This window comes from Eucyclogobius newberryi, unplaced genomic scaffold (genome assembly GCF_026437365.1).
Source record: "Eucyclogobius newberryi isolate DKJ021-1_F unplaced genomic scaffold, fEucNew1.0.hap1 SCAF_97, whole genome shotgun sequence".
Classification (NCBI taxonomy): Eukaryota; Metazoa; Chordata; class Actinopteri; order Gobiiformes; family Gobiidae; genus Eucyclogobius; species Eucyclogobius newberryi.
In genome coordinates, this window is record NW_027316540.1 from 76265 (window position 1) to 100037 (window position 23773).

The 23773-nt window shown below is 39.8% G+C and overlaps 1 protein-coding gene across 2 annotated transcripts in view; it reads left to right on the plus strand.

Annotated features, from left to right (window-relative positions):
• Positions 1-8628: 8628 nt before the first annotated feature.
• Positions 8629-23773, plus strand: part of kcnip4a (potassium voltage-gated channel interacting protein 4a) — a 189954-nt gene continuing 174809 nt past the window's right edge. For both annotated transcript variants that reach the window (XM_072439580.1, XM_072439585.1), the window contains exon 1: positions 8629-8762. In XM_072439580.1, the coding sequence (XP_072295681.1) occupies positions 8699-8762 (64 nt within the window). In that variant the 5' untranslated portion in view covers positions 8629-8698. The remainder of the gene's footprint in view (positions 8763-23773) is intronic.

Consider the following 23773-nt stretch of genomic DNA (forward strand, 5'->3'; position numbering starts at 1 on the left):
CACTTTCGTCATTGTTACACTCAACTTTACACTGGTACTCCTTAAAGTATTCTGGAGCCTTTCTCTGTCTTGTAGGGTATCTCCTTTCTCCCTCTTCTTTCTGAGTACTATCTGTCTGGGTCGGACCTGTCTCAGCAGCCTCTTCAACAATGGACCCTTTACTCTCTTCAGGCTGTCTCTGTCTCTGACCCTGGTTGACTCTCTTCTGAGGTGTATTTACATAACTCTCAATGTCTTCCCCCATGTCACAATCTGTCTGGGTCTGGTTATCTGTGCCACCTTTGGTGATACATTTTACCAGCCTATGTTTTAGGACTTTTCCTGTCTCAGGATAATACACATTATATGCTGGACTATATTTGTCATAGCCTACAAGGATCCCCTTGTTGCATCTAGAGTCTAGCTTTTTCTTATCCTGCTTGTAAACATAGCATTCAGAGCCAAATATCTGCATGTTGGATAGGTTAGGTGTTTTTCCTGTAAAAACACGGTAAGGTGTCTGCTCTAGCCGCTTACTGTAGCACCTGTTGCGGATTTGGGCTGCTGTTTGTACAGCATATGTCCATAATTGCTTTGGGAGGTTACTCTCCAATAGCATGCATCGTGACATCTCAAATAAGGTTCTCCACCCTCTTTCGGCAGTCCCATTCTGATGAGGTGAGTAGGGTGCACTCTTCTCGTGCCTTATCCCATTACAGAAATTCTGAAAGAGGAGTCAAGGAAGCTATTTTTGTTAAAAAAGAAAGACCTTCTTTAAACAGAAATGGAGGGCTAAGGTTTAATCTTCCTGGTATCTATAATGGTTTACTGAACCCCTGGAAAGGTAGAGGACCAGGACCAGGACATTCAGATGCTAATCAGGTACTCAGGGTGGTTGAGCCAGGGTCTCACAAAGACAAAGAGGTTTCTAATAGCCCATTAAGATTCTGAATAGGCTCGGTAGATACAAGGGGGGAGTTTCTGTTGAAACAAACAACTCTTTCTACTTCAGGAAGGCTCCTCCCAATGGGCGGGTCTTACCACAGAACAGTATTAATATCGGAGTTCTCGATCTAAATTCTTTTATTGACAATGACTCTTGGATGAGAGTCGAAACGTCTACTTTTTCAAACTGAGTCCAGATGACTACAACTGAAGCTTTTTCTACTATGGAACACGCCTGGACGAATGAGGGATTACACCGACATATTTCCAAGAATTTTGGGCCTAAAACCTTGGATTTAGTTCGGGAACTCGAATCTGTAGCCAGGAAACTAGCAGACAACAGGAATCACTTGAGGTTCAATCTTAGATGCAGACAGAACAACATGATCCCGAAGAGCCTGCAGATCAAATCACCGGTCAGAGGACACAGAGCAGAGAAGATTTGGAGAAGGAGCCTTATGCAGATGCTCAGTGAAAGGATCCAAGAAAACAACGTCAGAATTGATAAATTGAAAGACAGAACAGGAACTTTACAGGAGAAATTAACCAGCATACTCCCTGAAGAAGCTTTCAAAAGAGTGCTGGATTTTACACAGACAGCACAAGAAGCACAGCACAGGAAGAGCAAAGAACGCCAAATCAAGAAGTTCAACATTCTTTTGAACAAAAAGAATGCAGGTGAGGTCGAGCTAGACATTAGGACTGAGACAGACAAATTAGCGACCAGCAAAAACAATTGGATTAAGAACCTGTCAGATCGTGTTCTGACACAGGCAGAAAAGGAGGTGCTCTCTAAAGGGCTCAACTTTTCTGTCACCTCTAAACACATCCCTACAGAGGACTACATCACAGCCACTGAAACGGCAATTAGGAACAACAAAATGACTGAATCGGAGGCTACAGACCTGAGGTTACGTGTCACAGCGACCCTGAAGAGTGGCAAACCACCGCCTTCAAATATCACATCTGAAGAGAGAAAAGCACTTTCAGCACTGGAAAAAGATCATAGCATCAACATCCTCCCAGCAGACAAGGGACGTTGCACTGTGATTCTCAACGCAGCTGATTACGAAGCCAAAGTCCACACCCTCCTCGAGGACACGACCACATACGAGCGCTTGAAAAGAGATCCGACCAGTGGCTACAAGAAGAAAGTGATAGACTGTTTACAAAGGCTGGAAAAAGAGGAAGCGATAGACCGGCCTCTGTATTACAGACTATATCCTGGTGAAGCCATGCCTTGCATTTATGGCCTTCCAAAAATACACAAAAAGGAGGTTCCACTCAGACCCATAGTGTGCAGCACAGATTCCATCACCTACAATGTGGCCAAGCATTTAACAACTATATTGGCTCCGCTTGTGGGGAATTCGGAACATCATGTGGAAAACACGCACAACTTTGTGGATAAAGTGAAACATCTCCAACTGCACCCAGATGACCTCATGGTTTCATATGATGTTGTGTCCCTGTTCACCTGCATCCCGACCACTGATGCAGTAGCAGCAGTGAGGATCAGACTGCAGGAAGACACCACCCTACAGGAAAGGACCAAACTGACACCTGAACACATATGTAAACTGTTGGACATCTGTCTGAACACCACTTACTTTCAATTCCGGGGACAATTTTACAGACAGATTCATGGCTGTGCCATGGGCTCGCCCGTCTCTCCCATAGTGGCCAACCTGTACATGGAGCACTTTGAGAAGAAGGCACTGGCCTCATTCTCAGGCATAGCCCCAAAACTGTGGCTCCGCTATGTCGATGATACTTTTGTAACAATCAAGAAACAAGAGCTGGAAACCTTCTCTGATCACATCAATGCGGTGGACCCACATATCAGGTTCACAAGAGAAGACGCTAAGGAGAATCGCTTGGCCTTTCTTGATTGTTCCACGATCAGAGGAGAGGACGGGAAACTCCAAATAGAAGTATATAGGAAACCTACACACACGGACCAGTATCTGCTCTTTGGCTCCAACCACCCACTACAGCACAAGCTGGGTGTGATCAGAACCTTACAACACAGAGCTCAAGGTGTGCCCACCAGCTCAGAGGGCAAGAAGAAAGAGGAAAAACATGTCCGAAATGCCCTCTCAGCCTGTGGTTACCCCGCTTGGGCTCTCAACAGAGTGAAGAGAACCAAGAAGCAGGACAAAAGGGAAACTGAACAGAGAAGGAAGGGTGTTTCTATCCCTTATGTGTCTGGCCTGTCGGAAAAACTGCAGAGAATTTTTAGACAACACGAAGTCCCTGTTTATTTTAAACCAGGAAACACTTTAAGACAAAAACTGGTTCACCCTAAGGACAAGTTGCCGACTCAAAAACAGAGCAATGTAGTTTATTCGATCCAATGCAGTGAAGAAAGTTGTAAAGAACGGTACATAGGTGAGACGAAACAGCCTCTACACAAGAGGCTCTATCAGCACAGAAGAAATACAAGTTCAGGACCTCAGAGTGCCGTGCATCTCCATCTTGAAGCCTCTAATCACTCGTTTGAAGACGGTGAGGTGAAGGTTTTAAGCAGGGAGAAAAGATGGTTTGAAAGAGGAGTCAAGGAAGCTATTTTTGTTAAAAAAGAAAGACCTTCTTTAAACAGAAATGGAGGGCTAAGGTTTAATCTTCCTGTTATTTATAATGGTATACTGAACCCCTGGAAAGGTAAAGGACATTCAGATGCTAATCAGGTACTCAGGGTGGTTGAGCCAGGGTCTCACAAAGACAAAGAGGATTCTAATAGCCCATTAAGATTCTGAATAGGCTCGGTAGATACAAGGGGGGAGTTTCTGTTGAAACAAACAACTCTTTCTACTTCAGGAAGGCTCCGCCCAATGGGCGGGTCTTACCACAGAACAGTATTAATATCGGAGTTCTCGATCTAAATTCTTTTATTGACAATGACTCTTGGATGAGAGTCGAAACGTCTATTTTTTCAAACTGAGTCCAGATGACTACAACTGAAGCTTTTTCTACTATTTCTGATAAACAGTATCTCAGTAAAGTCATGTGTTTATTTGGTGGTATGCAGAATGTAGTTACTCTTCTAATACCAAAGGGATATACTGTACATTGTCACCCAATTAAGGCTTCAAACGGCACCGTATTATAGAGAGAAAAATAGAAAACACTTCTCTTGTTGTTTGTGTATGAACGATTTTCCGTCTCTAATTAGGCGCAACACATAAAGCTGTTTTCTTCCTCTGCGTTTTTCTAAACTTTAATATAATGCAACTTCAACGTGAGGAATACAGTTCTCAGATTGGACCACAGAACATTTCAATGCAGTTCAGAACTCTTTAACCAGACCACTGCTCATAGGAAACACATACCGTATTTTCCGGACTATAAGTCGCACCTTTTTTCATCGTTTTGGCCGGGGTGCGACTTACACTTATATTTATACTTATATACTTATACTCCGAAGCGACTTATATATGATATTATTTGTTATTTTCACACTTGCAACCGCATTTCATACTCCAGTGCGACTTATATATGTTTTTTTCTTCTCTATTATGCATTTTTTGTCTGGTGCAACTTATAGTCCAGAAAATACGGTATCATAATACATTGTTAAAAGTGAGTCAAAGTGATAAATGCAAATGAAAAACTAAATATAAATACTCACAGTTTTTCCAGTGTGGACAATCCATAGAAGGAGCCATTTTTGAGTTCTTGAATCTTGTTGTTGTTCAGAATTCTGTGAGAAAAAAAGAACAGAAAATGCATAAATCCTCAAATCTTATATTTATACTATATACTTACACTCCGGAGCGACTTATATGTGATATTATTTGTTATTTTCACACTTGCAACCGCATTTTATACTCCAGTGCAACTTATATATGTTTTTTTCTTCTCTATTATGCATTTTTTGGCTGGTGCGACTTATACTCTAGTGCGACTTATAGTCCAGAAAATACGGTATTTTAAATAAACGTGACAAGAGGCTTTAACAATATACAAATAGAGCGTGAAAACATAATGATACTATGTAAAAGTGCATTTATAACTGTCCTCTTCTGTCCTTTGTTCCATATGGGTGACATCAGGCCGTCTGTGGAGCCCTCCTCCCCATGTGCTGCTGGACCTCATTATTGCCCTCAAATTGCCGTCTATGTGCCATTCCAACTGAGAACATTTTGGCTTCGACTTTCTGTCCAGGTGCAAAGTTATTTATAGCCCACAACTCCAAATCCGTCATTGTTTTTCGGTGTCAAGTTTGAGACGGTGGCCCTCCTCTTCCACATGTCAGAGAACTGGAAGGTATGGAGAAGTGTGCCCCTGACATGTCTGCCAACTCATGTCCCAGGACGAGTGAACCGAAGATTTACAAAATGTGAAGGGAAAAAAAAGATTCCTAAACTAGTTTGCCCCACTCACTCAAAACACAGGCTAACTGTGATATGTATGTGATGAAATTGTGCCGAAAATGTTGTAATAAGTTATTAGTTTGACACAGTTTTTAAGTTAGTTCAATTATTTGTTTGGTCTGAAAGTTTGAAAATGATTATGATATTCCAATTTCTCTCAATTATTGATACAATTTACAATTGAATTCACTTTCATTTACATTGTCTGGATGACACTCCTCTGATTATGAAATAAAATTGTCTTAATGATAAAGTCATTTTTATATAAAGTATATATACTGCTGGATAAAAAGCACTATATTGTATATTTTTTTCTTTTTTTGGGTAAGTTATAGATTAACTTGAAATCGCTATATTTTTTGCCTCTGCAGTTCCCACAATTTAAATTTCTCTACTTCAGGAGTTGATGAAACTCCTGCAAAAAACAGTTTTTTTATTATATATATTATTTGTGATTTTCCTTTGTTGACCTGAATCAAACACGACAATAGAGAGGCTTAATGTGGCTTAATAAATGAAGTATTTACTCCTGAAGAAAAGTAACATTGTAGTGTAAATTGGTTTGGTACATACAGTAAATATACAAGAAAAGACACGGCAGGTGAAAAGGAAAAAAGCTTAAATTTAAAGGAATCAATTTGAAACTTCTCCTGTAGTTTACTCACATAATGAAGATAAGTTTGTTATCTTAAGTCAGGGAGCAGGACCACACCCCTTTCACGCCCCTTCCTGCGCCTACACTATTTAAGCATCAAAGTCACACACATCGGTGTTCGTGACTTTCATGCCCCTCCCTACGACCCGTTTCTAATTGTTATTCTATTTTATTTCCTAGTTGGGGGTTCGGAGGCCCGGGAGCCACAGCCCTCATCGCAAGAAGCCCCAAAACTGCATCTATTTCTGAACATTTGTGTTTTTCATGATTCTCGTATGTCAATAAACACTTTGCATCTTTTGTTGGGTTGTGGTCCTTACTAGTGAAATGTAAGAACAAAATGCAAAAAGAAATAAGGCATTTTATGTGTAAAAACTGATGGAACCAGGTTAAAATATTCATTTAGTTCATATATTAGACACAAAAAAATGTACAGAGGGGATTTTAAATATATTATCTCCTGTTTGAGTAAACCAGTGCTGACTGATTATTTGCCTGAAAATACATTTTTTTCATTTTTTTGACTTAAAACTCTAATAAATCAGTATGAAACTTAGAAATCAACATATCTTTCATTAGGTTCTGTCAAAATATTATTAAGTTGTAGATTGTAAAGTTTTGTGTGCGTAGGTGCTACTGTAAGTGATAATCTCTATGTCTCTGTGAGAAAAAAGGAATTTAAGAGATCAGCAATTTACACTGTCCCAGATACATCTATGTATGAAAGTGAGAATGAAAGATTCAATGAAATAAAACAACATTTTGTGTTGTTGTTGCAGTTTCCACATGAAAACCTATATGTTGAGAGAGCAAACTTACCAAACAACTGTCTCGTCTTAATTCACTCATATAAAAATGTGTCCTAATATAATCTTCACAGGTGAAGACTATACGCTTTCCTCCTCCAAACGCAGCTGAATAATTTAAGTCATACTATGTGTCTGTGATGTCTCGACTCTTTCAAACGCTTGATCATTTGTCAACTGCAGAGTGTGAACAAAGTGAGTGTTTCCTTTGTGGTATTTTTGTGAGACAGCCGCACAATAGCTGAAAACAGACTGTTTTTTAAGGTTTCCACGCATGCTATGCTGTTTAAAATCTTCTAATCTGCAAAAATAGACAAATCGCTCGCTTTTAGTCCTATTTTGGGACTCTATTTTTGGCATTGTCAGATGCTGGAATGCTTTATTATGCGGTCCAGCATTTGGACAATGATGCTTTTCTGTGCACGCTTCATCCACTCTGCAGGAACATATAGTGCATTCAGTTTATCTGTATGCTTTTGTGAACCTGTTTGGACTTTGGGAATTGTCTGAGCTTGTGTGCTGTGAATGTGAGAGAATGTGTGCTGAAAATACAAAACTCTAGGTGTTCCTTCCCTGAATCCCGCTTCCAGAGGTAATTCTTCAAAGTTTAATGTTGCCCGTGGCGTGCCAGATAGCCTGCATCATTATTTTACTTTATTTTAGGAGATAAAAATTCTACAGTACTAGGAGGACATTCTACAGTACTAAGAGGAAAGTCTTAAAAAGAAAGTTCTGGTTTTGCAGCATTGATTTATATTATGAATTGTACTCTTGTTTTCATGAGTAGGCCACTATGAAAAAACAGTTCACCTTTGTATGGTAGAGTAGGTAACTATTATGTTATAAATAAACCCCAATCTCTTTCTCTATGTCAGTTTGCTGTCTAAACATGTAATCTTTCACCTAAACCCTCCCAAAAACCAAAAACATTGTCCAACATTGTGTGTGTTTTTTTTTAACTTGAAACTTCAAAGGTTGTTTTCTCAAATTGCATGTTTTCCCCATGAAGAGAGACCACACCTTAAAGTAGCTCCTAGATACACCAACATTTCCCATCAAGATTTTGTCATTGATCGTACCGAAGGATCTGATCATATCTAAGATGGAGAAGATTTAAGTTTTATCTCCGAATGAAAACATATGAGTGAGGAAGAATGAGCTGTGTAGATGTTTACATTTACCACAGATTTATTTATAATAATGGAAATGTGCTTTAATGTGTTTTATATCTGTGGGAGATTTAGAAAAGCCCAACCAGGGACGGAAGTTGAAAATCAGCACTGGCTATAAACTTTGTATGCTGCACATCAGCTACAAGCTTTGTTTTGTAACTATGTATGATGCATTGTCCCTGTCAAATAAATAAATAAATGAGAAAAAAAATGAAGAAAAAAATGAAGAAAAAATGAAGAAAAAAATGAAGAAAAAATGAAGAAAAAAATGAAGAAAAAAGTAATTTTCAGTAAGAAATAGTTTCCTCAAATTCTAAATTCAATACTCAAAATCCTATCCGTATTTTTTATTTTCTTTAATCAAATATGTCATCAAAATGTAGCAACACGCAATTTAAACCTGGTTCTCTCCAGTTTCAAATTGATGGGATTTTTATTTTATTTTAATTTTTGTTCCAATTCCACAATAAAAGTACCAGAGGGATTTAATTTAGTTCAGTCTTTTGTTTTAGCTTGTGAACAGGTGAATCACAATCATATTTCTGCCATAATGTTCATATCTGTGACCGTGACAGCACCCGCGCGCGCTCCCGCCCCCTCCTCTCCGCGCACGCGCCTCGCTCTTCCCGCCTCGTGTCTCACTCCAAACTCTGGAGCAGCAGCAAGTTCCAGTCACGCCACCGTCTGAAAACACCTCCAAACCGGACTCCCGTCACCAGCACGAGTCCGTCACGACCGAATCGCTCCGAATTTTCCCACAAAATCATGGACGGGAAGCGAGTGGACACGATCTCCGGCCGCGTGGACGCCGCGGCGAACTCTACGCCTGGTAGGACCGCGCGCATGTTTTTTCGCGCCTTTTTCCTAATTGAAAGGAATGTGGAGTTTTGCTCGAGCATGAAAACAACAACCTGGTATTTGACGAATGTAAAGATTCTAATTTAATTTTGCCAGATTTTACGTTCAATTTCGACTATTTATTTTTTATCAAGCCTAGTTATTGTTAGATGACTGGAATGTATACATTTTAAGGCGAGACTACTTTGCTACTACTAGGATTAGCTTGATTAGCTAAATTAATTGGCCATACATATTAATTTGATTTGAGTTGAAGTAAGTGCTAGTTTGGCAACACGCAGAACTTGTTGTTTGGAAGGAATTAAAGGTGAACTTTGTAACTTTTATGGGGCTTGCCACCTTCTTCCAGATGTTTTGATGCCTGGAATGTTCCATACTATGGCATTACATATGTAGGGTATATCTGAGTGTTTTTATATTATTGGTGGAGAAAACATACTGAAAAAATATGAATTCCTACCTATGATTCCTACAGCTCTGACCTGAAACGTGGACAGTTGGCATGACAGTCACTTACTTGCCTATATGGAGGTACATATAAACAAGCAAGTGTATATATGTTAGATAAGTTTAATGTCATACTGTGGAACATTCTACGCAAAGCAATGACATTTGCATGGAGACAAACAGCTGGCCCTCAACAAGATAAGTCACATAGTACAACTTTGATAAGAACATACACAAATATCGTCTACACTTTCACGATAACCTTTTTAGACAAAAATATGCAACTTCAATTTCGATCAAAAATTATGGCAAAATTAAATTATTCTAGCAAATGTTGTTTTTGCATGAGATTTGGCACCAAACCGTTGTTGTGTGTCGAGTTATGTCCAGACTTTTGCCTTTCTTGAAAAACAATGCAGTGATTTTCAAGCCGTATTTATTCCTCTACTTCCTGTATTTCTACTTTCTGCCTGAATAGCTTCCTCCATCTACAGAAAAAACTAAAAAATACCACATTTAAGCTGTGAAAGTTGAATCCTCTGTGGAATAGTTGCCTCCACTCTTCACCTAAGCTAACTAATGAGCCCCTTGTTGCAGTGGAATTAGCCTATCACTACTTGTGCATTTGGTCCTTAATAAAACGCTGCTTTACTGAGCCAGAAACGCCGTCTCCTGAACGATACGTCGTGCTTTGCCGCCGTCCAGAATAATGATGGCGTGCTTATTTCTATAGGATTACTCCCATGCAGCCTGTTATTGCCTAAAGGAGCTAGGAAACATGCTCAGGTTAATGTTTGTTTACACAGCTAATTGACTTCTAATTATCTTTTTTGTTAAGGATGCAAGTCATACCTTCAAGGATTTAAATGATCTTGAGCTGCTGGTGTGTTCCTATTATCTTTATCTTCCCTTTCAGTAAATGTTACGCTTGGTACATTGATCAAAATAAATGGATTAGTCTAAGAAGGATAAGTCTGCTGCAGTTTATGTTGCGTTAAGTTGGGAAGTTTGCAAACTATTAAACTAATGCACAAATCGGTCTGTGAGTAATTGAGTATGCATATTACAGTAGTTCAAAGCTGTGTTGAATGTCTCTTGAATGATGCTGATTGCTTTAAATGCCGTTTAGACAGATCTTTAAAGCAGTGACTTACCAGAACCTTGTCAGAAGTGAAGAAGTTACTGGTAAAAACGTTATCACTCTTAAAAACCTTTGTCCAGTTGACAGAATTCATGTTTCTTTCACTGTGGCTCAAATGCGATTTGTACTGGTTATTGGTAACATATAGCAACTAGCGAGTTTCCAAATAGGGCTGCAATGATTAATTGTGACTAGTCGACTAAAGAAATATTAATTATCAAATTTCAATAATCTTAATAGGGTTGTAGTCGGAACACTGGCAAAAACATGTATCTAATGCTCTTTGACCATGATGTGGACTGACAATATCTCAAGACTGTAAGAGCAGTACAAATATGATAAATATTCATACAGGAAACCGTCAACAGTATATTTATCAGTAAAAAGATTCACAGATTCACACCCAAATCTTGAGATGATCCCCATGCTTTCTCCTTTCTGAATATAAATCCTTTAAAATCCACTCAAATAATTAGACAACTAATAGAAATTGTGATCGATCAAGGCTCCACCGTCCGATTTATCAATGAAACAACTAAAAATCTACAGCCATATATCATACTTGTGCAAAAAGACATTTTCTCATAATAAACTACAGCAAATGTTCATAAATAATACACTTTATTCATAAATATTCTCAATCTAGAGGCCAGCATATTTCAACATTTATTTGGTTAAAAATGTATGTAAAAAGTGTCAATAGAAAGAATCTCAGACTAGTCGACTTCTGAAATAGTTAGTTGCAGCTCTATTTCCAAACATTCTGTCCAATTATTTGAATATTTCTATTTTGTGGAGCTTAATGTCCATTTATATTGTCCACAAATGATTTTTAATGAGTCATATAACTCTTGCAGAGTGGCTTGACCCTTTAACTTAAATCTAGGATGCATGGACTACACCAAAGACCCTCTTCAGCCTTTACAATATTCAATCCATAATGTGACTTATTATCCGTCATCAAGGCCTGTTTCTCTTTTTCTCTCGCTTTAAAATTCTCTCAGCCCTTCTCACTGGGCACCACATCATCACCTCCTCCTCCCCAGAGACGTTCCAGAATAAAAGACTCGAGCCACCCATCCACGAGCCGTTCGTCATGGGAGCACTTCCTCCTCAGGGCCGGGGGGCGCTCTCTGATCGCCGCCGCTCCTTCTAACCCTCTTCCAGTCGTGCATTCTGTGTGATGAAGCTCGTGTGATGTGCAAAAGAGCTGCTAGAAATGGCTGAATCACAGGGATTTCTTGTTTTAAGTTTCAGCACCACGGATAGCGCACACGAACGCTTTCGGTGATGAATGGCCTCTCATACATTGTGTCGGCACAAATGACCATAACGATTACACCTCGGCTACGTGCAGAGCTAAACAATATCAAGTAACAAATGGCTTAACGTTAATATGTTTGATTATTTCATAGCAGCTCAGTCAATGCCTCATTTAAGCCCATTTGTGTCTTATTACTCTATACATCAAACCACAGCACAAGTTTGTAGCAACGTTTTTTATATTCTTTTCAACACTTAAAGTATTTTTCCTGCATTTGAAGGATGACAGCAGAGGTGGACATGCAAAGGTCAGGCTAAGTCTGAATATTCAAAGGTAAACACCACCGGATCAATATTAGATCTGACTCAGGGCTCAAGACGAAACCGCTTTTTCTTACCAGACCAAATATTTTCACAAAAAATCTCATTTGATGGCATGATAGATGTGAAATGTTATTTAGCATTCATCATGATCTCGTAAACGGTCTAAATCTGCAGATATTAGATCAATACAATAACTTATTTGTGCATTTATTGAGTTATTGCCTCTTGATCTTGAGTTTTTGTTCAGCCTTTAAAATATAAGTACTTGCAAGTTGATTTGTTTTCATTTTAAAACATGATACGCAGCATTTTTGATATTGACGTCCTTTCTTTGTTCTTTGATTTTGTTGCTTCACTGAAAATGTTGATTTGGCTTTTAGTTTGGGCTCTTTTAATTCAGCAACTGTTTGGGTCGGCTTTTTGCTTTGTGTTGATTGTTTCACTGAAGCGTCATTCATCGATAATGTTTAGTCATGCAAGAAAAATCATGTTTTTGTGGTCGTTAATTGGACGTTGGTGTATTTGTTCAGATTTTTTATTAACCGACTACGTGCAGCAGCAGAACAGCAGCGTCCCATGGCGTTTGTTAGCTGGAGTTTTGGTAGTGTCAGGACAGGACAATCTGTCTTTTCACTTACAAAGATTATATTTAGGGTTACTTTTCTGTATACTTGTGTGTTATCCTTATATATCCTTATCCTTATACTTTTGTTACTCCCATTTTGGAAAAAATATCGAATCGCAATTTTTCTTACCACCATTGCGATTGCCATTTGATTCACGATTCACGTTTTGATTGTAGGATTCTGTTAAAAATAGATATTAACCGTTATTAACTGTTACGATTCCAATTTTAATCAATCAAAATTTAAATCACTGCCACTGGTGTTCTCTAGAGAAGCTCATGACATTTTACTACGCCTGCTATTTATAAAGCTGATAATGCCTATGGGCTTATAGTCTATTTTAGTTAATTGTCAATTGCAGTAGCGCGCGGTGACTTTCATGGATGGGCGAGCAGACGTGGGGTGTTCAATATTTAGTGGGTAACATAATAGTGAAAAAATTAAATAAAAAATCGAATATGGGGCTTTGATCCCCAGTTTCTTCTATGACAGGCACAAGAAACTGATCCTACTGAGCTGAACTTGCATACCGGAGCTACATTTATTTCTAACTAATAGTTTATTCTGCGTGGTTTGAGCTCAGATCTTTGGGTTTGAGGCTGTGTGGTCCTCATGTGCAGAGCTCTAAAAGAAGCTGCTCTCCGCTCTGGTTCTAAAAGCTCATGTTAGAGAGCGGAGCATGAACGGGCCTCTGAACACGGCCACAGACTGAGCAGCTGTTGGAAAATAAGAATCACGCTTCCCGCGCAGTATCGCTCAGCGGCCTGTAGTGGCCACCATAAGACACTGTGACTTATGTTAAGGCTGAGCAAAATATCTCATGTCTATGTCTGTTTGCCGTAACCCGACAGACCCGGTATAAAACTTGGTATAAAAAAAAAAAAATCAGCATGTTGTCAAAAATGACGCCAAATTCTTTTATTTTTCTAATATTTTGCCGACTCACCAACCGTTCTTTTCAAAAGCGCCGTGTAGAGTAATTTTATTGCGCTGGTCAACTTGTGTTACATCCCAAGGGACAAATAACGCATTGCCCGACGCATTGATGTAAACATTGTCGGTAACCCTTATATTTCTGCATTGAACAGATCATGTAGGATTGAACCTGTACTTTCCTTTTGTTTTGTTGGTTTGCCTCTGTCTGTGGTCTGTTCACTGCTCACATCGTTCTGCATCATGGTGTGGATTTCATATTGAATTTGACATGCGCACTTTCGCGCTTTGCATGCTGGGACAGAAACACACCCAGCAACGTCATCACGACAAACATGGCGGCGCCCGTGTCCCCCGCATTGTTCCCCCCGCTCGCCTTCGCTACCAAAATAAAGGATAACTGCGTACAAAAGGTCGATTGAAATATCTTAAAATCGGGTTGATCGAGACGTTTTCCGTCATTGACTGTTGAAGCCTGACCCCTGGACTGTTGAAGCCCGACCCCTGGACTGTTGAAGCCTGACCCCTGGACTGTTGAAGCCCGACCCCTGGACTGTTGAAGCCTGACCCCCTGGACTGTTGAAGCCTGACCCCTGGACTGTTGAAGCCTGACCCCTGGACTGTTGAAGCCTGACCCCTGGACTGTTGAAGCCTGACCCCTGGACTGTTGAAGCCTGACCCCTGGCCCTCACTCCGAGTCGAAAATTTACGATTTGGATCTTTTTTTTTTGCCTTCAAAGTAAAAAAAATAAGAATTTACCTACCGACCGACCCACTTGAAAAATGTTGGGTCGGGTTACAGCAAACAGAAAATGTATTTGGGGCAGCCTAAGCTTCAGCAGTAGAATTGAGGGGCTTGTATTAACGGGCTTATTTGAATATATTTTCGAACAATTTATATATAGTTGTGGCGATTGTAATTTTTGATTTTATTGGTCAATCATCGCTTGCCTTGATTGCTCTGACCGCACCCCACTGCTTAATTGGTGATAGTCGGCTATAAGCTTGTTACATGGTCATCTATTAACATTTGCTTGTTTTATTTGATCTTACTTGAGTCTTTCTGTGAATCCTTTATTGACTTGACTTTTGTCTCAGTCCAGTTCATGTTGACCTCACTGTCCCGTCTCCTGTCCTCTGCACAATGTTACTGTCAGGAGTAAACTCGTCTCACTGCCGCACGTCATATCTAGCGTTGTCATAGATACTCGCACCCAGGGGAAAAGGGGCGGAGCTGGAGTGGGGATACTGCTTTTTCTTTCCTCATCGCAGACAAAATGCAAACAGCAGAAAACATGACTGTTCACTCACAAAGCACAGGCTCTTGTAACGTGGTAAAAGCTCGTCACAAAGATGTTCGATTGTTCGCTGGACTCATCCTGAAAATATAAACGTGGCCAAGTGGAAGTAAAAGAAGCTGCAATTTCCCACACTCTAGGTCCTCGTAGGAACCATAAAGTTTCACAGATAAAACTACTTTAGGCTCGTCAAAGATGCAATTCATGACTCTAATTAAGAAATAAAGGCTTGTTAAACGTGCGCTGGGCTTTAGTTTGTTCTTTCTTTGAAAATAGTCAAGAGGGAGAAGTGTTAAAAGCGATGTTTGTCCACTCTGTGCGCACGGCTGGACACGGCGTTAAGTGCCCTCGATTGAAAGATGGGGTTTCTGGCTCTCAAAGACTCTTAAGCACATTGTTAAAATCCCCTGCTTTTATTTTCAGGCGTAAGAGCAGCTTTTTTGAGCAGGCGAAGTGAAAGTCGTGCGGACCGCCCCAAGCACAGCCAATCACAGCGCTCGTTAGTAGTCTCATTTTGTCACAAAGTGCAGCTTTTACAAAATACTCTTGGAAGAATACGCAAACATTTACTTATTTAAATGTACAAAGTCAGGTACCCAAGCATTTATGACATTTTTCACATTGTCGATTACTAAAGAATTTTGATTTATCACTTACACCAAACTGATGCCAAGACCAACTTTTTAGAACGCAGAGAAACGGAAGCCAATGAGATATTCTTGGGCAGATGTATGGGCCAATTTTCATAATTTTCTCCCCAGAATTTACTTCAAACTCACCAAGAGCGAAAGTCTTTAGTTGACCTAGAATATCTTTAGTTGACAGCAGCTAAATACAATTATATGTTTAACTCAAGATGTACAAAACACAAGATAAAAAGTAGTTTTGACAGACAACAATTTAAACCATGACAATGTTTTCCAAAAGTAACCAAGAAGAAAAGGTTCAGATTGATTGAAAAATGTGTTTGATCCACAAAGAACAAATGTTTTAAATAGATTTATGAAGTGTTTGATTACCCACGTATGAAATATTTCACTTTCCAAACTGGACTGAAAAATTCTATAGCAATATTGTGTCGGTTTAAGAAACTTGAACCATAGATGTTCCTGGTTACATCGGTTTTATTTGAGACTCCGGACATTTTCACATTCAACCCACCCCTTGAAAAAGTCTTAGTCCAACTCAATAGGTGGTGTTTGCAGCTCCTCAGACCTCCTGCGAGCTCCGGGGCCCGTCAGAACGCTCTCCAAACGAGGATTAATTGCGGCGGGCGTGTCCTGCTCGCGTCCCGCAGAGTCTGTTTGCTTTGAGTCGCCCGTGTTTTCGCCCCAGAGACGCTGCGTGGGGAGCATCTGCTGTGGACCATCTGCCTCGGGCCGCGGGCCAGAAGAACCGGCCGCGGTGAAGGAGAGAGAGGCGCACGATTTCCACAAGGTTTGTGTGTGACGCTGACTCACTGGCGGCGGCGTCTTTGGTCAGAATGCCCTCTCGGACGTATCGTTGGCACGGAGCTCAATGTGGTGAGGTCCTGGCACTCCTCATGAACCACTTTCACCAGAGTTTTGTATTAAGAGGTACAAGAGGATCCGATTCCAGAGTTATTTTATTTATTATGTGGCTGCTCCTTGTTTGTTTGTGGTCACCTCAGACTTGCAGTAGATGCTGTGGCAGATTCTTGACTGTACGGAACGTGATGGTAAAATATGCTTAATCTATAATAGTGAAAGGGTTAGATTATTGTAAGTTTTAGTGTGGTTGGTATTGTTGGGAAAGGAAAACTCAGTTGACATAGATTTTTGGTGTTTTGTCAACTGTGAGTCATTGTTTCAAAGATGGAATACAGTAGTGGAACTGGGCCAACTTTACAGTAGTACTACAGTAATATTTGCAGCACTTTACTGCAGAGCTGCAATGATAAGTTGGCTAATCGTGACTAGTCGACTATAAAAATGTTGTCGTATTTTGATAATCGTAAAGGTTATCTGGACTGTACAGCATCTAAAACACATGCCTTTTAGAAAGACCTTTTATAACAAAGACAGTGACGTTATGCAATCAAAATGTCAAAAAAGAATAAACCATTTCAGAGTTTTGTCACTTTTATTGTAAATATTCTCTATCTAGAAGCCTCCAGTCAGTCAGCATATTTCAACCCTAATTTGGTTAAAAATGCATTTAAAAAGTCTCATTATACAACAGAAATAATGAATTAACTCGTCGACTAATCAAAAAATAATGACTTACTTACAGTCGACTACTGAAATAATCATTTTTCGCAGTCCAACCAATTATTTCCCAGAATCCTTTGCCAATTACAGTATGATACCGTTCATATTGCAGTAAAGTACCGTGATCATTACAGCAAGACACTGCCGTTTTATTAGTGTTTTTTGTACGTGTTTCAGAATCTGTCACGTTAATGATCATTTCAGTAGTGGATTAGTCACTATTATTCCGATTGCTCTCCACAAAGTCCCGGATGAAACCACACGACCGCTCACGTCACACAGACCATGTGGAGGCGGCTTCAAGAGCGGCCAGCTGGACACTCCGCCTGTCTTTTCAAGTCATCCCGGCGGGTGAGTTTAGACCTATTCCGGGGTCCCTCAAAAGTCCCATGTCGCAGCAGCTCCAATGCCAGCACTTTTTATAGGCTCCACTAAACATAACTGCTGCTGGGAGACATGCTAAGCACATGGAGGTGTAGAGTGTCCCTTTTAATGAGGTTCAACTCTGGAAATAACAGAGTGAGTGGTAATGATCTGTGGTTATCTTAATGTGTCAGGTTCAAAGTCACACAAACGAGCTGTGCAGTGGGTTAGAGTGACATCCAGTGGACACACAGAGGAATGGCAGCTTGAGATGTGGAAATGTACATGCGTTTAGAAAGATATATTTATCCATTTTAGCTTTCATTTATATTTATGAACAAATACCATTTTATTATTCGATTTATGGTGTCTTTGGCAATACAAATTTTAATTAGTTGACTGTTTTGTTTGGAATGATAAGGTTTTATATGTACAATAGCAGAAAGGAGAAGGCATGGAGTGGAGTTAGCTGGAGTTTTTAAATATAAATATGCTTTTTACTCGTGCTTTTTTATTTGCAGTTTGTTGTTGCTTAAATTATCACAATCTTGTGGCCTTGTGAGTGGAGTTTGGGTCAGATATTAATTAAATCATTGCGTTACAGTTTGATAGCTTTTTGCCAGCAATGACACACTCTTTTTCTTTAAAAAAAATACAGTTTTATCCATTGTATCCTTGTAGTCGATGGATAATTGGTTTAGTCAACCACAGCCGTACCATAATGTTTAAAATGTCTTCACCCAGTTTCAACCCTTGATTGTCCATTAAGACTCAAATTAACTTAATTCTCCTGTTTTGTTACAGTGTTTAACACCACACGTTCAACATTATTGTCTCAACCCCTTTTATTTTTACAGAATTGGAACTGGTGCAGAGAGAAGAAATCATCTACTTTTCAGTCTGTAGTGTTCAGTTAGTTTATCTAGTTCTGTTCTCCAGGCTTTGTTAGATGAGGTGAGTGGAGTGTCCCAAGACAGGGCTCTGACCTTCCACCACTGTTACACCAGGTCCTGCATCTGCTGTGACACGCTGCTCTCTCACGCCCCCTAGTGGTGAGTTAAACGCGCTGATAAAGAGCCTGTGTTATCTTCAGAGAGCAGGCGCTGCAGCTGAATCATTTATACAGCCACTCCAGCACATTGGCCCTGAGCGCGACACGCACGCCCCGGGCTCACAGGTGGAGGAGGCGGAGGAGAGGGAGGAGGAAGAGAGGGAGGAGGAGGAGGAGAGGGAGGAGGAGGTGGAGGAGGAGAGTGAGGGTGAGGAGGAGGTGAAAGAAGAGGCGGAGTAGATGAAAGAGAAGGCGGAGGAGGTGAAAGAGGAGGAGGAGGAGGGGGAGGAGGAGGTGGTGGAGGAGGAGGAAGAGGTGGAGGAAGAGGTCGAGGAAGAGGAGGAAGAGGTGGAGGAGGTGAAAGAAGAGGCGGAGGAGGTGGAAGAGGAGGAGGTGAAAGAGGAGGTGGAGGAGATGAAAGAGGAGGAGGAGGAGGAAAAGGAGGAGGTGGAGCAGGGGGAGGAGGAGGAGTAGGCGGTGGAGGAGGTGGAAGAGGAGGAGGTGGAGGACATGGAGCAGGTGGAGGAGGTGGAAGAGGGGGAGGGGGAAGAGGAGGCGGTTGAAGAGGCGGAGTAGGTAGAGGAGTTGGAAGAGGTGGAAGAAGAGGTGGTGGAGGAGGGTGGAAGAGGAGGAGGAGGTGCTTAGGACAGACTACCAATAAATAAATGTTTCATTTTTCCTTTCTTTATTTTTGTGATATATTTTTGCGTGTGTGAATTTTCCCTTTTTTAGCACACGGATGTCAAAAAAAGTTAGAATAAAAAACAGTCAATAATCATCAACAACTCTACATGTTTTTTTAGTTAATTTTTTTTTTCCATTTCTGCTTTGTCTGAGTCATAAAAGCTCTTCTCTCTGTGTATTGTTTAGATAATCATCATTCCATAACTAAATTAGTTGTTGTTTCCGCTGTGGCGCTGACGGTGTGAGACATCCATGATTTTAACACTGTTTTTTAAATCTAAAATATACATATATAAATATATTACGCTCGGGTTAATTACATTCTTTCACACGTATTCCACTTGCTGCGCCGAGAGCGGGGGAGCTGGACCTCGCACATCAGTTATACATTTATTACCAGTGGAAATACTAAATCATTTTGTAATCCACACTGGTTTCCAATTTGAAAACTTTATCTTTTTCAAACCGGCCGCCTTTATGACCGTAATACTTCTTTACGGCTCATTACGCCGGTCGTGGAGGGAGGCGAGACAAATGTGAACGCATGGACTGTCCACGCTGTTCATTTTCATTTCACGCGGGCGCCGCTCCCGAGGGCCCCGCCGCTCTCGAGGGCCCCGCCACTCTCCTGTTTGAAAAAAAGAAGAAAAGTTGAGGCTCTATTAAGATAAGATAAGATAATCCTATTTCAGCAATTTCGTTGTTACAACGCAGTAGATACAAAGGAAAGGACCGATAACTTATAGGAGGTTTGAAAAACACTCTTAATAGAAGAACTCTTATAAACAAACAAAAAACTCTTAACAAAACTCCTCTCATATCTTAATGGAAAAAAAAAAAAAAAAAAGATAAAAAAAATAATAATAATAAAGTAAAAAAAAAAATAGCTAGCATAAGACTAAATAATACTAATACTAATGGTAAGTAAACAAAACACTCTTATTTACATCAGTTGTATGCACATGAATATGGCCTTAATTACTTGTGAGTACGACAGTAATAGTACATGAATATGACGGTATTGCACATGGTTAAGTCAGTATTGCACATGAATATGATGGTATTGCACATGGTTAATTCAGTATTGCACATGAATATGACGGTATTGCACGTGGTTAATTCAGTATTGCACATGAATATGACATATTGCACATGGTTAATTCAGTATTGCACATGAATATGACGGTATTGCACATGGTTAATTCAGTATTGCACATGAATATGACGGTATTGCACATGGTTAATTCAGTATTGCACATGGCTATGGCGGTATTGCACATGGTTAATTCAGTATTGCACATGAATATGACGGTATTGCACTTGGTTGATTCAGTATTGCACATGAATATGACGGTATTGCACATGGTTAATTCAGTATTGCACATAAATATGACGGTATTGCACATGGTTAATTCAGTATTGCACATGAATATGACGGTATTGCACATGGTTAATTCAGTATTGCACATGAATATGACGGTATTGCACATGGTTAATTCAGTATTGCACATGAACATGACGGTATTGCACATGGTTAATTCAGTATTGCACATGAATATGACGGTATTGCATGGTTAATTCAGTATTGCACATGAATATGACGGTATTGCACATGGTTAATTCAGTATTGCACATGAATATGACGGTATTGCACATGGTTAATTCAGTATTGCACATGAATATGACGGTATTGCACATGGTTAATTCAGTATTGCACATGAATATGACGGTATTGCACATGGTTAATTCAGTATTGCACATGAATATGACGGTATTGCACATGGTTAATTCAGTATTGCACATGAATATGACGTGTTGCACATGGTTAATTCAGTATTGCACATGAATATGATGGAATTGCACATGGTTAATTCAGTATTGCACATGAATATGACGGTATTGCACATGGTTAATTCAGTATTGCACATGAATATGACGGTATTGCACATGGTTAATTCAGTATTGCTCATGAATATGACGGTATTGCACATGGTTAATTCAGTATTGCACATGAATATGCAAGTATGTCAAGTATTGCACGTGATCGATACAAGTTTGACATGTGTAAATGTGTCTGCGTTAGCGCTTGTTTCGGGCGGTAGAAGTTGGCATCTGTCTGTTGTTCGACGTCACGTTGATCTTTGCCTTTTTCCCGTGCTCTTTACGTCGTCCTATCGAATGACCCTTAAAGAGGTGAGAGTATCGATGTCAGGGCAGCGTAAGTAAATAACCGTTCGACCTCCTGTTTCCGCCAGGTCGTATTTCAAAAAGAGAAGTAAAAAATATATTGAGGATGTATTCGGAGTGATGGTGAATAAGGTAGACTTTTTTTTGTATTTGTGTGTCACAAGATCAAATGTTAGTGTTGCGATTATTGTGAGACAAAAACTGCACGATTTAACAATTATTCATGATTTTTGAGACTGTGACTAAACTGCAGTGCAATCTTTAATTTTCTTTCATTTCCCGTGGACATGACATCAAGTTTGATCAAGAAATGTCATTTTCTGAAAGACAAAATAAAGTTAAATTTGACAAAAACAGGGACTTACAATTGGTCTTTGTCTGTAAAAATTTTAGTGCATTAAAAATCTTATCCAATCCTTATACATAAATAGATGGATATATAGTTATATATTTTAAAAAAGGCAAAAGAAATCTGACATATTTTCAAAACTGAGATACCTTGCTTTTGTCGATCATGCTTTATTATAAGACAAAACTAAATTAAATTAAATTAAATCAATATATGTCTTTGTTTCCCGGCTCTTGTCTGAAACTCTGCAACAAAAATAGTTAATTTTAAACTTCTGCAACGAGGCCATTAAGCCATAACCATAAAATATAAATACAGATATTAAAATGTGTCTTTAGTTCAGTCTAAAGTGACAAATTCTTCTTTTTTTCTTCTGTATCTTGTTTTGGCGTGAACAGAACCATAAGCACAGATTAACCCTTTCAGCTCACTCTGTATCTTTTACACACTGTATCTAAATAATGTACTGCTTTGATTAGCTTTATGTTTAATTCATGTTTTACAAATTGCATTTTGGGGAAAAGTGCGTCTCAGCTGTGTTAAAGAGGAAGTTACCGTTTGAATTTTTCTCTTGTGCAATAAAATAAGTTTAATTTACTGTTGGAGTCCATTGAAGAAATAAAGGAGCTGATGTGATCTCATGTCGTGCTCCTTCTTCTACTCTGGGTAATAGCTTCTGTAATGGCCGACTGCATAATCCTCGCAAGCTTTATGGAAATATAAATTACATTTCCAAGAGAGATTCTGTTAAGTTGTAAAGTCACGTTGGTAATGCAGCAACTTTTGGCAGCTTTCTTACGACATAAAACTCCCAAACTGCAGGTTCTATCAGCGCTGCTTGCGTTACGCTCATAACGTACAGTGCAGGAGCATGAAGCGCTCCGGGGGGCACCAAGCGCTCCGGGGGCACCAATCGCTCCGGGGGCACCAAGCGCTCCGGGGGGCACCAAGCGCTCCGGGGGGCACCAAGAGCTCCTGGGGCACCAAGAGCTCCGGGGGCACCAAGCGCTCCGGGGGGCACCAAGCGCTCCGGGGGGCACCAAGAGCTCCTGGGGCACCAAGAGCTCCGGGGACACCAAGCCCTCCGGGGGCACCAAGCCCTCCGGGGGCACCAAGCGCTCCGGGGGCACCAACCTGACCGAGCAGTTTTGATTGGATGACATTATAGACTATTTGTGCAGCAACTGCTCTCAATTTGATGTTGTCTTATTAGAAACGAATACAATAACTTTCTTTTTAACTTTTAAGGCCCAAAGTCACTGGGATAGGCTCCAGTCACCCGATCCAGTAGAAAATGAATGAATGAATGAACAACAACTTTCAACATTAATTTGTTAAACATAAACAATACAAAGTTAATTGTCATTTAAACACAAAATCTCGTCACATTTCTCATGCTTTTATGGATTTGCTGTAGACCTCCACTGAAAAGACCCAAACTGATCTTTGATGATTAGTAATGAACAAATGTCGAATGATTTAAAATGTTCTTAATTGCACAGCCCTAACATATCCGAATCATAATTTTACATTCTGCACATTTCTAAAACTGCTTAATAATAGAAGCCGGCCCCGCCTCTTTGCACTGGCTTTTCATCGTAGTTTTGAACCCTACATGACCCAGAGTCAATTTTTTTTTAAATTAATTGTAAGTCAGCACAGGGCAGTGGGCGGAGTTAAGGGGTAGGTGGCAATTTAAATTTTCTTTACACTCTTAAATACAAGACCATACAACGTAACAGAAATATTGATGAAACTAAATATTCATTTTTGGCTTATGTAGAGGGAATACTGTTGTAACATGATTTAAATCTCATAAATTTAACTTAATATTTCCCCTTCTATAAACATTTCAAACTGTGCTCCACATGTTTGTTCTTGTGATGTAGAGCAGTGGGAACAAGATGCTCTGAAACCTAAAACATTTCAAATGCATGTGTATTTCTCAGAAAGTAATTTAAAAATCCATTATTTCATTCTTGTTGATGTGATCTTAACCCTTATGCTTAGGAAGTCCCACGTGTGTTTGTCCACTTCTGATCAAAGGGAACTCTCAAGCTGCTTGATATGTTGTACTGCAGTCAA